Source organism: Armigeres subalbatus, chromosome 1 (assembly GCF_024139115.2).
Source record: "Armigeres subalbatus isolate Guangzhou_Male chromosome 1, GZ_Asu_2, whole genome shotgun sequence".
Lineage (NCBI taxonomy): Eukaryota > Metazoa > Arthropoda > Insecta > Diptera > Culicidae > Armigeres > Armigeres subalbatus.
The window spans coordinates 242,452,981-242,469,706 of NC_085139.1; the positions used below are offsets into that span (position 1 = coordinate 242,452,981).

The 16,726-nt window shown below is 42.1% G+C and overlaps 2 protein-coding genes across 4 annotated transcripts in view; one reads left to right on the top strand and one right to left on the bottom strand.

Annotated features, from left to right (window-relative positions):
• The window catches only part of LOC134206149 (carboxypeptidase D-like), a 35,805-nt gene extending 27,739 nt beyond the window's left edge, over window positions 1-8,066 (bottom strand). The window contains exon 1 of one of the 2 annotated variants that reach the window (XM_062681840.1): window positions 8,049-8,065. The gene's annotated coding sequence lies outside the window, so the exon portion shown is untranslated. Of the gene's footprint in view, window positions 1-8,048 lie in introns of both variants that reach the window. The other variant, XM_062681844.1, reaches the window with a different exon arrangement.
• Window positions 8,067-8,321: 255 nt separating this feature from the next.
• Window positions 8,322-9,195, top strand: LOC134212146 (uncharacterized). Of its 2 annotated transcripts, none has more exons than XM_062689755.1 (2): window positions 8,322-8,409; window positions 8,469-9,195. In XM_062689755.1, the coding sequence occupies exons 1-2, from the start codon at window positions 8,361-8,363 to the stop codon at window positions 9,161-9,163; spliced, it is 744 nt and encodes a 247-aa protein (XP_062545739.1). In that variant the 5' UTR covers window positions 8,322-8,360; the 3' UTR covers window positions 9,164-9,195. The 2 variants fall into 2 exon arrangements, with proteins under 2 accessions (XP_062545739.1, XP_062545730.1); XM_062689746.1 differs by having other exon boundaries at window positions 8,329-8,409; window positions 8,466-9,195.
• Window positions 9,196-16,726: the final 7,531 nt, after the last annotated feature.

Consider the following 16,726-nt stretch of genomic DNA (forward strand, 5'->3'; position numbering starts at 1 on the left):
ACGTGGAAGCTCTCCGAAATGTCGTTGGCAGATCTCAAAGTTCATATCCCCGCAGTTATCGACATGATTGTAAGTGGCGAGGCCTACCATGAGAAGTTCTTTTTGGTGAAGGAGGTTTACCAACGTTGATCGAGACAGTATTCGGGTCGACCGTTTCTGGGAAAGTTTCCGTCCAATCCCCAAGCGTTCCACGTGTTTGTCACCTTACCACTGTCGATCGAAACCTAGAACAAGCGCTACAACGGTTTTGGGAGCTGGAGGCCATCGATTCCAATCCAGTGTTGCCCACTGGAGAAACCTATAGTAAAAAAATATATTACCGGATTCAGTCACAATCAAGTTGCTGCAACCATTTTTGTCTGGCTTGTGCTGTTCGGTGAGCGTGGTCCACCCACCAAGGATGCATACTGCAGTTTCATGGACTAGTACCTTCTACGCATGCAGAGTATCGACAATCCAGCAGACATTATTCCGTATTGCAATTTTCCGCATTACACGGTGTTTAAAGCTTCGAGTATATTCACCAAGGTCCGTGTTGTATTCGACAATTTGTGTAAGACCAGTCAGTTTTTGTAGCAAACGACATGCAGCTATTTGGACCAGTCGTTCAAGAGGATCTGCTGTCGATAGTCATGCGTTTCCACACCCACCGTAGCCGATTGTGAGAAGATGTATCGGCAAGTTTTGCTACGCCCAGAAGACCGTCCATTCCAAAGAATTCTCTGGCTCTCCAAGTCAAGATCAGCCGCTCGCAACATTCGAGATTCAACACCGTTTCGTACGGTTTCGCATCTGCGTCATTCTTGGCAACTCGCACCCTACACGAAGTGGCCAAAGATGAGAAAGATAAGTACCAGGCCGCTGGCGAGGCTGTAAAACAGGATTTCTACGTGGATGACTTCCTGTCCGACGCGTATGACCTCCCATCCGCAATCCGCTTACGCAAGCCATGCGCTCAGCTGCAGAGTTCCCGTTGAAGAAATGGGTATCCAACGTCCCTGAAGTTTTAGCCGATGTTCCTGAAGAAGACCAAGCAATCCGTTTCAGTTCTCCGACTAGTCTGCGAGCATGTGTTCGACATGCTACGCTTGAAGGTGCAGCTTCCGTTAACAGCAGTTGTTCTTACCAAGAGGAATATTATGTCGTACTATGGTCGCGATATTCGATCCAACAGACTTTAGTGGACTAATTATTGACGTATCTAGACTTTTTATGCAGCGTCTATGGGCCCTACACACCAACGAAGGACACTCCCACGAGTGGAATCGTCCAGTTCACCCACAGCTCCTAGCTGTGCAATAAGCCTACCACAGTACGCTCGAAGTACTGCCGAATATCTGGATTACAAGGTGTATGTTTCTGACCAACGCTATATCTAGCCAACTACATTTCTTCTCGCATCGAAAAACCCCTACGGTACGTGTTGCGAGTCTATAGACTTGGTATACCAACAGAATAGGTACAAGGACAACTATTTACATCAAGGTCTAAAGTGGCTCCGCTAGCAAAGCTTCAAACCATCGCCCGCCTCGAGCTGTGTGGGGCAGTTGCTTAAAAAAGCCACCTGAAGTGTTTTTCCTCGTTGATGTTTTATACGTCCTACACTGGCTGCAATCCTGCCCAACTTTCTGGAAAACATTTGTTTATTTGATTAGTTTTTCATCTGTGGTCTTGATGAACAGTTAAATTTTTTACAAGGAATAACAATGAAAACGTACTTCAAACAAAGAACAAACATCATCGTCTTGAACAGAGTCGATATCAATGATGTAAATGATTGGGACGAACTATTAAAATCAAACAGGTAAAAGACTACGTTAAAAGTAATGCACATATATCTAATAGTGCTACACTTCGTGCACCAATATGAAGGAAAAACCGACGTCGTAGTGTCCTCTCCGGAACGTAGATGTTGATGTCGGCGAAAATAGTCAGAGCATCAATTTCTCCTTTCAGCATTTGTGCAACGAATACAGCTTGCGCGATTGGACGTCACCGTTTGAGAGTTTCTAATCCAAGAGGTTGACAGTGTTCCCAAAAATGTGGAACGCTTCACGATTTTGCGTGACAAACAAGGTGTCCACAATCCAAAGCAACTACCGATCTGAATTCCTGGAGACACGTTCCCGGAGTCTGCAAGCCAGCTGACCTCCTTTTAAGAGGTATCAGGTCCACCGAGCTTGTAAGTTGTTCGTTTTGGTGGAATGGCTATCGCTTCCGCCATCAAATTGGCCGCAAATCGACAACTCAACCGTTGATCCCTACCCGGGCAAAAGCCATGAACAGTATAATAAAATATGCTATGGACTTGATTGATATAAGAGATAAAAGAACAGGCAACAATATCAAAAATCAAATATTTTTTTCTCATGATATTTTAGTGCAAAATATTGATATTGTCGTCTGATCTTTTATCTCTTATTTCAATCATGTCCATATCTTATTTTGCTATCTTATCAGCATTTGATATTATTGAACTATTTTCGGGTACAGTTTACTTGAAGAAGCAAGGTCGTCGTGATGATGTTCACCGCTGCCGATCCCAAATTCATCGAAAAGTTGTTCAGCCGTTTCTCCAACTATTCGAAGTTGGAGAAGATATTTCCGTGCATAGCAAGCCAAGAAGAAGAAGTTCCTTATTACAGAAAACCTGAGTGATGCAGATGTCGCTCTATGCTGCCTCGCGCAACAAGATACGTGAATCACCATCGTCACCACTAAAGAGGTTAAACGCAGTTCTCTACCATGATAGACGCATCTCGGGGGACGCCTTAAAAAATGCTTCGATTCCCATTGAAGTGAAACATCCGATAGTTTTGCTGACCAAGCATCCATTTTCCATTCTTCTGGCCGGAGAACTCCACCGAAATCTTCTGCACGCTGGCACGCAGTTCATGCTAGCTACAATCCGCCAAAGATTTTGGATTATCGGTGGCTGGAATCTAGTTCGCCAAACTCATCACAAATGTCTCCAATGTTTCGGTAATAAGCCGCTCCTGGTTCAGCAGAGCATCGCCGATTTGCCAACCTTTCGTGTAACACCAAGTAGCCCATTCGTCGTGTGTGGTGTAGACTATTGTGGACCAGTCCATATTACATGGGGGAACTGGGGTAATATGCACCCCCGGGACAAAACGACCCTTTGACGATTTTAAGAACATTTTCGGCAAATTTTCAGAAGTGTATACAACAGCGCATGTAGTTCGGATCTCGAACTACGAATCCGAATCCGCAGCATACATTCTTGAAAGTATGTCTTAAGCACCACCAAAAAAGCCATAAAGTCATCTTGTCCCGGGGGTGCATTTTACCCCAGTTTCACACGTACTCAACCGAGCTCTGACGAAAGCATGCATTGCCATTTTTGTGTGCCCATATCGAACTTGGGTCCGACCTCTCGACGCAAAGTTTGTTGTCTGCATATGGTCGAACGCCGTGGAAAAAGATGCACAGCGGTAAAGGCAAAGGTGCAGCGATTGACCTACACAAGATATATCAGATGATGAAGTCCGACCACGCCGGCCGTGAGCATATTCTGCAGTTCTGCGCAGAGAATAAAATTTCTGGCATTTTATCCCACCACGCACTCCACACTTCGGCTGTTTCTAGGAAGCAGTCTTCAAATCCGTCAAGCACTACCTACTACGTGAAATTGGCATCACAAACATCATCTGCTTGGGGGGTCCCATAGCGTTGTTGGCTTCACGTTCGCCTTATAGGCGAATGGTCATGGGTTCGATTCCCAGCCCCTCCACCAAACCCTCGTCAGTCGCCGGATCCGCAGCCCATGCAGTGGCGTTTGAGGTACGCGCCTTACCGTCACAGCTGCCTGATGACGACTGACGTCTTGTTCTTCTTGGAGGCATTCCTCCAACGTTACCCGGATTAAATGGCAACAGAACAAAGCAACGATCATTAGATACACGACATGGACAAACGGACACAATGGACTCACGGCAAAGATGAACTGGCAAAGACACCAATAACGAATAATGGATATCTAAAAATAGATTCTGTGTGGATTCTGTACAGCAGAATATCACAGTAGATCACGGCACAGTAGCGGTTAAGAACAGTGCCGTGATCTGTGCCTATCAAATAAATATATGAATAAAAAAAAACATCATCTGCGAGGACATTGGGATCATTGGGCACTCATCTAGTTCAAATCTAAATGTGCCTGAACTCCAAACCCCTCGTACCAATACCTAACCATCCGTCCGTTCTGAAAGTCCTTACCCCGGGGTACTTCCTGGTAGGAGCAAACCTGCAAGCCGTCGCCAAGTGCGATCTGACCGAAGCTCCCGACGACCGTCTGTTGCACTGGGAGCTCACACAGAAGCGTTTCCAGAGAATCTGGTCTAGATGGTGTCCAGAATATACACGTGCCGCAAAGGGATGCAAGAGCCCGTTCACCATCGAGCCAGGAAGAATTGGGATAATTAAGGACGAGAATGTACCGCCTATCCAGTGGCCGCTCAACAAGATAATAAAGGTTTATCGCGGCAAGAACGACGTTGCGCATGTCGTCACCCTCTAAACAGCGTCATCCGAAGCAGTCTCCTCTGTTCCTGATAAGGCGGAGAATTAGCATTTCGTTCGTCTACAAGAAGAGATGCCTTCGTGGGAACCTCGCATGTAACTGCGGTTCCAAATCATAATCCTTTCCGCGATCGATCTACCAGGTCTTTTTCTCTTCCAATCCGCTGGCAATCGATCCTTCCCCGTCCAAATACATCTGAGTGTATTCCCGAACCTCTTACCTCTTACCCGAACCAAGATAGCGCATGGCGGAGCCGAGAAGTCACGTAGTCCAGAGCCGAAGAGTCACGTTTCATATTGCCGAATTGGAGCACCTAAACTACTTCGAATTGGCTGATGACGTTGCACTCCTCGCCCAACGGCGCTTTGATATGCTGAGCCTTGCCGAGCGCTCCTTTCCGCAGGTTTAGTCATCAACGTCAACAACACTAAATCGTTGAATGTAAACACAGTGACAGAGAATTATGAATGTTGAAAGCTTCCAATATCTTGGAAGCCAAATGACGCCGTGGCGGTACCAAGATCGATATAGGCGCACGGATCAATAAAGTAATGGCTGCCTGTGCGAGTTTAAGAAATATATGGAAAAACAGGCAGATGAGTGTTTGGTGCGAATTTTCGACTCTAATGTGTAATCTGTGCTGTTATACGCTAGTGAAACATGGTGTGTATCAGTGGAGAACACCCAACGGCTGCAGGTGTTCATCAACAGATGCCTGCGGTACATAATTCGTGCCTGTTGGCGTCTCACGCCTAAATCTCAAACAACGAGTTGTTGTCACAAGAAGCCAATATCAACAGAAATTCGGGATCAGAAGTGGGACTCGATAGGCCACACCTTACGTAGGGTCGGATACAAGCATTAGACTGGAACCCAGCCAGTGTTGGTAAAACTCAAAATCTCAAAACTCATGGACGATTCAAATCAAGCGTGAGTTGAAACGTACCCAACTCAGCAAATAAAAACTCATGGATGAGTTGAATCATTAATTTTAATCATCGTAGGTTTTCTTTTGTTCTCCTTCGTTAAAAACAGTGAATTGACGTTTGTCGCATAAAATATTGGACACTCTTCCATGTATAGGCAATACATTGCCTCAAATTGATTTCAAATGCGTTTTTAAACCAAAATGATTTTTTTGGCAAATGAGTGAAATGATGCGTTTTAGCATGAAAAATTCAAGCGTGATGCATTCCTTTAAAATCGCATACGATTTCGTTCGCACGGGAGTGCTCGTTGATTGAGATTTATGAGTGATTTTACCAACACTGATCACAGCAGAGCCTCATGGCGGCACAGCCTCCATAAAGAAATAAGTCGACCAAAATCTAACCTTGAAATAAGTTTCCAAAATGTTGTACAGACCCACCAGCATGCCCAACCGCAGTAAAGAGAGCATGATGATGGCATCCCAACTTGTGCTGTTAAATGCCTTTTGCGTTGGATCGTTACTTCAGCATTTTTCATCCACAGAATTAAGCGTCTAACGGAACTTACCCTTACGAAACCCAAACTGATTGTTTAACAGGCCATCCGTTGCTTCGGTGTATTGAGGATGATCCTCTCAAGCAACATCCCCGTGGTATCGATCAAGTGGACAGTATGGTCTATACGCCGAAGGATCGTCGGGTGGCTTCCAGGGCTTCGCTAATAGCACCAGTTTATGTCTTTTCCACCTATCAGGTAAACTACACTTCTCCAGGCATATCTGCATGGCTGTCCTGAACATGTCAGGGTTCACCGTGGCTGCTGCATTTAGAGCGAGGCTTGGCTCCCCGTCTCGCCCGGAGCTGTGTTCGTATCTAGGGATTCGACCATCGCAAGTAAGTCTTCGTTCGTTACCAATGGCACTCGTGCGGTGCTACGGTTGGAGGCAAGCAATTTGTGACATGGGAAAGGAAGAGTACTTCGATAATGCGCTTCAACCTTGCTGGCCTTGTCTTAGACGTTATTATGCTCACGGTGTCTCTATGGGGAAACATTTTTCAAAAATCAGTATCTCTGAAACACCCACCACGTAAAATATATGCCTCCTCTTTCATATAGTGGGTAAACTAAAATGTTCTATCAGGGATCTAGAACAATTTTATTTTTTTCACTATTTTGTTTTCTAAATGTATTAAAAATGGCCCCCGATAGAACATTTTAAAAATGCACCTACGTGAAAGAGGAAAACCTATACTTTCGTGTAGTGAGTGTTTTAGAGATACTGATTTTTTGAAAATAAGCCTCTTCGGACAAACACACCGTGTGCTGTAGGCATCACCATAGGAATTGGCTTTCTGGCAAAGTTTACTAAAAAAAACTCTCTTTTACTGCTACTAATGAGCCAGTTTCGCAGCATTGAAGGTTGAGTGGCGTTCCTACCTTTCTAGCTCAGAGCGAGCTCTTTGCATCTTTCGCATGGCAGGTTAGCAGAAGTTCTGCAATCGCTACACTTCACCAGTACGTCGGACGTCCATCCCCGAATCTGACGGGGACTCCTCAATCTCGGTTGATGCACACCACAGATGACCATGTAGCGGATTGTTAAATGGTCGCTATAGACTCTCCAGTTCAGTCTCCTGGTCAAGCCAGAGCTACAGAACGATACTTCAATGAACGACTCCACCCCATTGACTAACACTACCTCCAGCTTTGCTAGAGCCTCTAGCAAAGCCTGACCTCTCTGATTGGTACAGCGGCTACCCCACTCTACTGCTCGAGCGGCCAACCCAATCTACTGCTCGAGCGGCCACCTGCGAAGAGTATCGGTTTCCGACCTACGAGGTCAGACGATATCCTATCGACCATGATCTTAGCTATGGCAACATCTTCGGCAATTGTGCGTACAACCTCTTGGACCGGGAACCGGCCCGTTGCGCATCTTTCCGCCATATACGACCCGGTACAAATTTAGAGAATAATCTATGACTCGGAGACCAACTGTTATAGCAGCTGCACAATAATGGGTGAGATTGAGCTCCCAAGTAACATAATTTGCTTTTCATGACTTCCATAACACCTGCATAAAATCAAAATGCTACTGAGGCCCGCACTGCATCTTTTTATAGCAGCTATCGAGAGGACAACTAGGTCCATCCATAACATACTTCCGTGTGTATCGGCTTAGTAAAAACGTCTCTTTTTTCCAAAGAAATTTCGCAAAATTTTGAGTTGTCCCACTTTTAACGAAAATTCCATGGACAGAAAGAGGCTGTAAACAATTTTACTCAATCGTCGAGTAAATGGATCCTCGAATTTATTAAATAAATAATCAAATGACGTTTTATAGCTGCCTGAAACTCATGCAAGGTTTTGACGCCTAAGACAGTTGCCAGATCTGGCTATTATTATGTTTATCCTTATTATAAAGATTTGCATCCCTAGGATGAATCATCTCTTAACCCGGACAATTATTCGAAACTATTCAATTTTACATTCATTATATGAAGCGATACCACGTAATATTTTCTTTCACAATTACGATCTTAACTAAAAGTCCGGAAGCAATTCCAACACTGACCAATTGTGACTACACGGCTTCGAACATGTAGTAACCGACACGAATGGGTTTTTCATACTCTTTCCACTATCGTTCCACAATTCCATCAAATGACTCAGTAATAATCCTCCTAAAGTGACGTTCACATCACCTGCAGTAGTTCAACATAGTAGTTATAACGTTCAATTTTAATCAGAAAAGTAAACATCCAAGTTTAAACCGTTTCAAACTATCGGACACGCTGATAAAGCGGAGTTCTCGAATTCAATCGCCTACAGAAGTTCACGTTTCAAATCTGTAATCAACCTTTTAAAGTATTACCACTCATCAGGGATGTTGTTCGTATTTCTTTTGCTGGCGTTTCTCGGATGCACTCCATCAGGTATATCAAGATATAGACCGAACTGCAGAACCCATCAATAACACCTTTTTCTACAGCAGTGTTCTCACTAATTTGTCAAAGATGTGAATCTAAAATCGGGTGGGACGACTGTTATAAAAATACGGTGCCGGAAGTTTGCGGTCTAATTGGTACTAAAAATACCAGCCACATGCACCAATGCTTCCAACTGGAAGAGATGGATCCGTATACGAAACTTGTCCGCTACAGGCAAGGCTGTACCGGAGATGCCGCGTTCTGTACCGAACGTGACTCTGCAAACATGAAGCAGTGCTCCCTCTGTACGGACGACAGCAGCTCCAGTGAGTGCACGGCAATGAAGCATCGTATGAAGATGACACCTGAGGGCAAGCTGGTGGAAGTAGTTGACGTGATCCACATCCAACGGTCCGAATCCGATGCAAAACCAGTTGACTCGTTGGAAACCGTTTCGCAGAAGAATAGTTCTACGGTCAGTTCCGGCACAAATCTGCTGAACAATGCTCTGGGGACCGAGAAGCCACCAAAAAAGGAAAATAAATCAAATGAGGCGTGTCGTAACAATACAACTGGCAACACTGTTAAAACGAATCAAGAAAATGGAACCAGAACCGAAGATACATCTACAACACCCATAAATGGAACAGGCCCACCGGATGTGATAGAATCAGGATCAAATGCGTTGATCGAAGGATTACGATTCTGGGTGGGAAGTCTTTTACTTATTGTCAGCATTGTGAATTACGTGCTAGGCTGAGAAATATATGGACTACCGTAATCTGATCCACAGCTGCTGCAACCTCATTACATAATTCGTTTGTCGAGGTATCTAGTAAATTAATTACACTGAAAAATAATACAAATAACTTTCTGAGTTCTGATCATTAGTAATAGAGTTACTTATCTAAATCTATTCATTCTACACATTTCAGTTCATCAAATTCGTAAATATGAATTGGTTGAACAGATAGATTGAGCTTCGAAAACTGCTACTGGATCGACTAATCTTAAGCTTATTTAACTTGTCATAGGTGTTAACCTTTAACGAGTGGATTTGATAGAACAGGAAAACCTATGTCTAGGGGCTAGACGAACCATTTTGACCAGTTTTGTTGTTGGTGGTACTTTTTAATGAGGCACTAAACAATGGCAACAAGCAGTGGCACTGGAAATGGATAGGACAAATAGGATATGTCTTACGCATGTCTGTTCTTGGTTGGTACAGTCAAAGTACTGTCCTACACAAGGTACCTACCCATGATTGCGGTATGAACAATATCATATTGGTAATTATTTTTGCTGCAATACTATGATAATCCTAATATCTAGATCTACAAAAATTGCACTTTAAGTAGTTTTGTACATTAGTCTTCTTCTTATTGGCATTACATCCCCACACTGGGACAGAGCCGCCTCGCAGCTTAGTGTTCATTAAGCACTTCCACAGTTATTAACTGCGAGGTTTCTAAGCCAGGTTACCATTTTTGCATTCGTATATCACGATGATACTTTTATGCCCAGAGAAGTCGAAGTCCCGACGAAATTCGGGAAATTTGTGGAATTCGTTACCCCTGCTGAAAGTCTATAAAGATAATTCAAAAGCAAAAAAAATCTAGGATGTATGTCATTCTTTCTAGAAATCCTTGATAGTTCTAGAAATTCAATATTTCTCCTAAAAATCGAAGCGAATGTATCAAATAATTTAAGGATTCTTTCGGGCAAGATGATCTGAAGTCCGGAATATAATAATAGATTATTACTATAAGGTTGCTCTGATTCCTTAACGACAGAATTGTCGTACAATTCGGAATTTCCCCTTATTTGTCCCGAGTTTCAAGTAGGCTGTGATTGATATTGGACGCAAAAAAAACTGTCTAAGTTTTTCTCTTGTTTGGAATTGGTTTCAAAATTGTTAGAAAAAAAGATTAAATAATTTGGCTGTTGCTGCTTTTGTTCTACTGTGATTTTCGAATAGCGTTTTGAAGAAATTGTGAGCTAATAATGGTAATCCTGCAGGGACACCGTTCTGGGAAAAAACCTCTTAGAAGGTCACGTCTCCACGCTCAGCCATGAGCATTAATAAAAACAAGAGGAACGGGGAGTCTCTGAATTATCCACTTCCTTCAAAGAAACAAGGTTTCAAAACCGTCCTGCCAAAGCGCGGAAAAAATAGAAGGAAGCTGGAGACTTCAGATATTCCTTCTAACTCTAATAATGGAAATAATTCTTCTCCAATCGAACTGAGCTATCAGTTCGATTTAATTCATAGTGAAATTGAGAAAATCGAATCTACCTCTAGCCTATGAGATTCGATTCATGCGAAAAAGCAAAGGATCTGTTGCCGAGTTTTCTGGCTTTAGGAATGAGATTTTGAGTAACCTTCAGGGGATCAAGGTTTCGTTTCAGATTGTCGCGTTTTGCCGGAATCCTTTGACGATCGCAAACGTCTTCTCCAGTATTTAACTGAGAAGCGCCATAAATTCTTCACATACGACGACAAAACTGAGCGATTGTTCAAAGTCGTCTTGAAAGGTCTCCCTAGAGTGATGATAAATCGCTGGATGAGATTAAAATTGAAATTTCTCAATTACTTGGATTTTCACCAGTCCAAGTAATTAAGATGAAAAGAAATCCACCTGGTACTTCCAGAGGGGCATTTCTCAAGAATTTTATTTAGTTCATTTTAACAAAAGTGAACTAAATAATATGAAAAGTTTGGAAAAGGCCTGTATTATGTCCCATGTCCGTGTTACATGGGAACATTTCCGCAGAGCCTGGGGAAATTTCCAAAACCCCACCCAGTGCCGTAAGTGCCGAAAGTGGGGTCATGGAACCAAACATTGTCACATGGATGCTAAATGCATGATTTGTAGTGGAACCTCTCACGCCAAGGACGCATGTCCCGTGAGAGAAGATTCCAATAAATTTAAAATGTGCAAATTGTGCGGCCAATCATAAATCAATTTCTGGGAATGCCCTTCACGCAAAAAGTTTTGAATTCCCGTGCAAAATTGATGACGGAAATTCCAATCGGATCCCAGATTCGACGGGTAGAAATTTTCAAACGCTCAAATTTCGAAACCAGTTACCGGTCGAGCAATTCATACCCACCACAATTCCCAAACAAATTTTGCCGCTCGTCAACGGGTAGCAAGCACTTCGGTAAATTCCAATTTTTCGAATGTACCCACGTATGCAAACATCGCTGCTGGTAGAGCAAAATTTCTCTTCTCAAAATGAGGTTTATACCCCATGTCCCAACGAAAAATAATGGTCATGTTGCCGATTCAGGTAGCATGGCTGCTTCCGATTTTGATTTTTTAACTGAACAATTTGCATCACATGATTGATGAAATGTTCAAAGCAAATACCATTCCTGAAGCTGTTCAGAGTTGGTATAAAGTACACACAAAAAATTGTTATCGGACTCCGTTTTAATGGATCCAAATAATTGTGTGAAAGTTCTAAATTGGAATGCCCGCTCTCTAAAGGGTAAGGAAGATGAATTATTCAACTTCCTTTCAGTTCATAATGTGCATATTGCCATTATAACTGAAACGTATTTAAAACCAGGATTCTCCATTAAAAGAGATCCAAACTATTTTATCTACAGAAATGATCGTCTTGACAGCGCCTGTGGTGGGGTCGCTATCGTAATTAATAGACGTATCAAACATAAATTATTTTCTTCGTTCGAAACCAAAGTTTTTGAAACCTTGGGAGTTTCTGTTGAAACAAATTTTGGACAATTTTCCTTCATTGCAGCCTACTTGCCTTTCCAATGCAATGGGCAGCAAAAGAATTTGTTGAAAGCTGATCTTCAAATTCTGACTCACCAACAAATCAAAATTCTTCGTAATTGGTGACTTCAATGCCAAACACCGTTCATGGAATAATGCTCAAAGCAATTCCAACGGCAACATTTTATTTGAAGATTGTTCTGCGGGATATTATACTATTCAATATCCCAATGGCCCAACTTGTTTTTCATCCACTCGAAATCCTTCGACAATTGATTTGGTTTTAACGGATTCAAGTCAGCTGTGTGGCCAATTGGTAACTCATGCTGGCTTTCACTCTGAATCACCTTCCTGTGACATTTGAAATCTCACAAGAAGCCATTTATAATCCAATCAGCTCTACTTTCTATGATAATGCTGATTGGGATTTATATAAAACGTATATCGATAGGAATTTTGATGTTGATATCTCTCGATACCAAAAGTGATATTGGTAATGCTCTCGTACTTTGACAGATTTAATTGTCGAAGCCAGAGGCATTACAATTCCAATATGTGAAATTAAATGCAACTCCATTATAACTGACGACGATCTTCAGCTTCTGATCCGTCTTGAAAATGTGAGGCGAAATACCAAAGAACTCGCGATTCCGCGTTTAAAGTTCTTTGGTGAGATTTGCTAAAATTAAATTAAAAAAAGTTTCGCTATTCTGAGAAATGTCAACTTTGAGATTAATGCCTCGAAGTTGGATCCCAGTTCATAACCCTTTTGGAAATTAACGAAAATTCTTAAAAAACCTCAAAAGCGCCAATTCCAGCGCTTAAAGAGGGAAATCAAATTTTATTAACAAATGGCGAAAAGGCTCAAAAACTTGCTCAGCAGTTCGAGAGTGCCCATAATTTTAGTCTAGGTCTCACTAGTCCAATTGAGGATCAGGTTACACGAAGCTTCGAAGACATTCTCAACCAAGATAATGTCTTTGACCTTTCGTTGGGAACCAATTTGGATGAAGTGAGATCTATTACTAGAAAATTTAAAAATATGAAAGCCCCGGGTGATGATGGTATTTTCTACATACTTATCAAAAAACTTCCAGAGAGCTCTTTATCCTTTTTGGTTAATATATTTAACAAATGTTTTCAATTGGCATACTTCCCAGATAAATGGAAAAACGCCAAAGTTGTTCCAATTTTGAAGCCGGACAAAATCCAGCTGAGGCTTCTAGTTATCGCCCAATCAGTTTGCTTTCTTCAATAAGCAAACTGTTTGAAAAGATTATTTTAAATAGAATGATGGTTCATATTAATGACAATTCTATTTTGCTGATGAGCAATTTGGTTTCGCCATGGGCATTCAACCACTCATCAGTTATTAAGAGTTACGAACTTAATTCGGCTCAACAAATCTGAAGGATATTCGACTGAGTTGCTCTTCTTGATATAGAGTATACATTTGACAGTGTTTGGCATGAAGGTTTGATTGTAAAATTGGTGACTTTTAATTTTTCTATGTACATTATTAAATTGATTTAAAGTTATTTATCAGATTGCTCACTGCAGGTAAACTATCAAATTCTAAATCTGATAGATTACCTGTAAAAGCTGGTGTTCCCAAGGCAGCATACTGGGGCCCATTTTGTATAACATTTTTACTTCTGACTTACCTGATTTACCACCAGGGTGTCAAAAAATCTTTGTTTGCAGATGACACAGGTCTCACAGCCAAAGGGCGTAGCCTTCGTGTCATTTGTAGTAGATTACAAAAAGTTTGGATATTTTCTCCACTTACTTGCAAAAATGGAAAATTTCCAAAAATGCTTCAAAACTCAGCTTATAATTTTCCTCATAAGCCGAGAACTTCTTATTTGAAACCTTCTAGCAGACATATTGTCACTATGAATGGGGTTCCAATTAATTGGTCTAGCGAAGCTAAATATTTAGGACTTCTGCTAGATCAAAATTAACTTTAAAAATCACATTGAAGGCCTTCAAGCCAAATATTAATATATTAAGTGTCTATATCCACTTATCAACAGAAAATTAAAACTTTGTCTTAAGAACAAACTTTTGATTTACAAACAAATTTTTAGACCTGCCATGTTGTATGCTGTGCCAATATGGACTAGTTGCTGCAATACCAGAAAGAAGGCACTTCAGAGGATTCAAAATAAAATTTTGAAAATTATGCTGAAGTTGTCTCCGTGGTATAGTACCAATGAACTTTATAGAATTTCTAATATTGAGACATTGCAACAAATTTCCTATAAAATAATTTCCAATTTTAGATAAAATCGTTTGCAATCTTCTATTGCAACGATTAACTCCTTGTACCCTTAGTATAAAATAGGTTAAGATTAGTTTAAGTTGAAAAACATTGTGAATTCCTACATGGTTCAATTCAACCAGAGGAAAAATCCTGACTACCAGAGGCAATTAAAATATATTATTAATAACTAAAAAATGTAGAATAGCAAATAAGGATGATAGTGTTAAAAAACACGGAACACCTAGTCTAAGAGATGAATGCATGTATTAGATAATTAGCTAATGAAATTAGTTAAAAAAAAAGACTCGATGCGTCTACAGATATCTTTTTTTGTGTCTTTATTAAAGAGACTTTCAGCCCGAGGCTGGCTCGTCTCTGTCGACAGATATCGATGGTAAATCGATAGTAACCTTTGGGCAGAACGAATGCTTCAATGGTAGTGGAATAGCACGAACTCTGGACTTCACCGTTGCTAGAAATTTGCAGCGAACTTCAGTGGAAGCTTGACCGATCCCTGCAATCGGTAGATTTACTCTTGATCGACAAACACTCATCCGCTGGGCAACTCGCTCGGTTGCGAAACAACATTCACTCCCCGAATCTAACAACGTCCGAACTGGATGTTCTGAACCTTCATCGTCTACCATCGTAACTATTGTTGTCGCCAACAACAAATTTGTTCTCGACCCATCGGTGGAAATGCAGCTCGTTATTCCCGTATGCGCGGTTGGAGTTGAGGTTTGCGACCCACTGGGGATGCTGGGTTGGCTGGGAGCACTGGAAGAGACCAATTGGTTGACTGCTGGCCGCGTTGCTGGTGGAATCGGATTTAGACACGTAGCACAGCTATGGTGACGACCATTGTACTTGCGGCAGTAGCTTTCGGAAGAGCAATCCTTCGCCTGTGACCGCGGCGTAAGCAATTCCGAGATAGCTTGTTTCGTCGAACGAATCCTTCTTTCTCATTGACCGTCATTTTCGCAAACGACTCGCACTGGTACAGAAAATGCTGACTGGAACACATTGGACATGAGCGAAATCCTTGCTGTACAGCTCCATGACTTCCAGTGCGTGGAGGATTGGGCTTCTTGCTGATCGCTGCTGACTCGTAGGATTTATTATTCACCGTTTCCAGCACGTTGACTCGCCGTTGACTGGATCAGCTGATGAAACTTCGTACAATCGTTTGTCTCCGCAAAATCCTCCCAGTCGCGCCTTGTCGAGGAATCCAACCGTGTGCTGAGCAAATGAATTAGTAACACATCCCAGTGATCTGTTTCCTCACATTGGTTTGAAACTTATCCACTAACGAGTGTAATTCCGCAGCAGTTTCTGCGTTCATACAAGGGAACGAGAAAAGCGACTGAACATACGCTCTTTTTAACCTTCGTGGATTATGATAATGTCTTATCAACAAATTCCACGCAACCAAATACTGTTCGTTGCTGATCGGAATTGTTTGGAGCGGAGCCAACGAGGACCGCAAATAATAAAATTTTTGAATTGTGGACAAATTCGTCAATGAACGGACGAGAGAAATGAACAAGTCGTGAAAATTCAACCCAGCTTTCAAAATCCCACTAAATACTGGAAGCTTTATGTCTGGTAGCTTTATATGGGCTCCACCAGCATGCTCATTTACTCGCTCCGGCATATTTTGGACCACAGTTGTTTGGTTTAATTGAAGAAGCGTACCTTTTGCAGGATAATATGCGTTCTCGAATTCCGTGCGTTCCTTCAAGTATGCTTCCAATACCTCGTCGTCGTCCTCCAAAGTCTCCAACTCCGTTTACACAGTGTTGAACTCCTTCCACAGGTCGATGAGATTCTCCAACCGCAATGGAACTCTTGCACTTGTCCTTCTCGGCCTTGTAGCTGGATACGAATGTCCGAATCGCCGCGAAAGATGTGATGATGCTGCTGCGTTTGCGGTTCTTCAAACCGCGCAGTTTTCCTGATCAGCAGCAGACATGATGATGGACGACGACCAATGTCTAAAACAACAGACCGCATAGACCACACAAAGGTTGAGTATTTTATCGGAACCGTCAATTACACAGCAAGGCAAGCAAAATGCCTTGTATATTTAATTCAAGAAAAACTCAACTTCCTTCTTGGATTCCTAAATACGACCACAGAAGGAAATCAAATTAGAATCAGTTTCGTGCAATTAACGGTGCCAGATTCACCAGCATGCACAGCAACTTGGGATGCACGCAATTTCCCTCTCAGTAAGCAGGTCCAAGCAGGTTCAGATATCACAGCATCACCGCCATTCGCAAACGTCCAGATACCATGTGCAGAAAAGGTATAA

What these genes read in the sequence shown, in the direction of transcription:
- LOC134212146 (XM_062689746.1), top strand. Translation starts at nt 8,361, where the DNA reads ATGTTGTTCGTATTTCTTTTGCTGGCGTTTCTCGGATGCACTCCATCA. An exon ending in TCTCGGATGCACTCCATCAG is followed by an intron (nt 8,410 to 8,465) that starts GTATATCAAGAT and finishes CTTTTTCTACAG; the next exon opens with CAGTGTTCTCACTAATTTGT.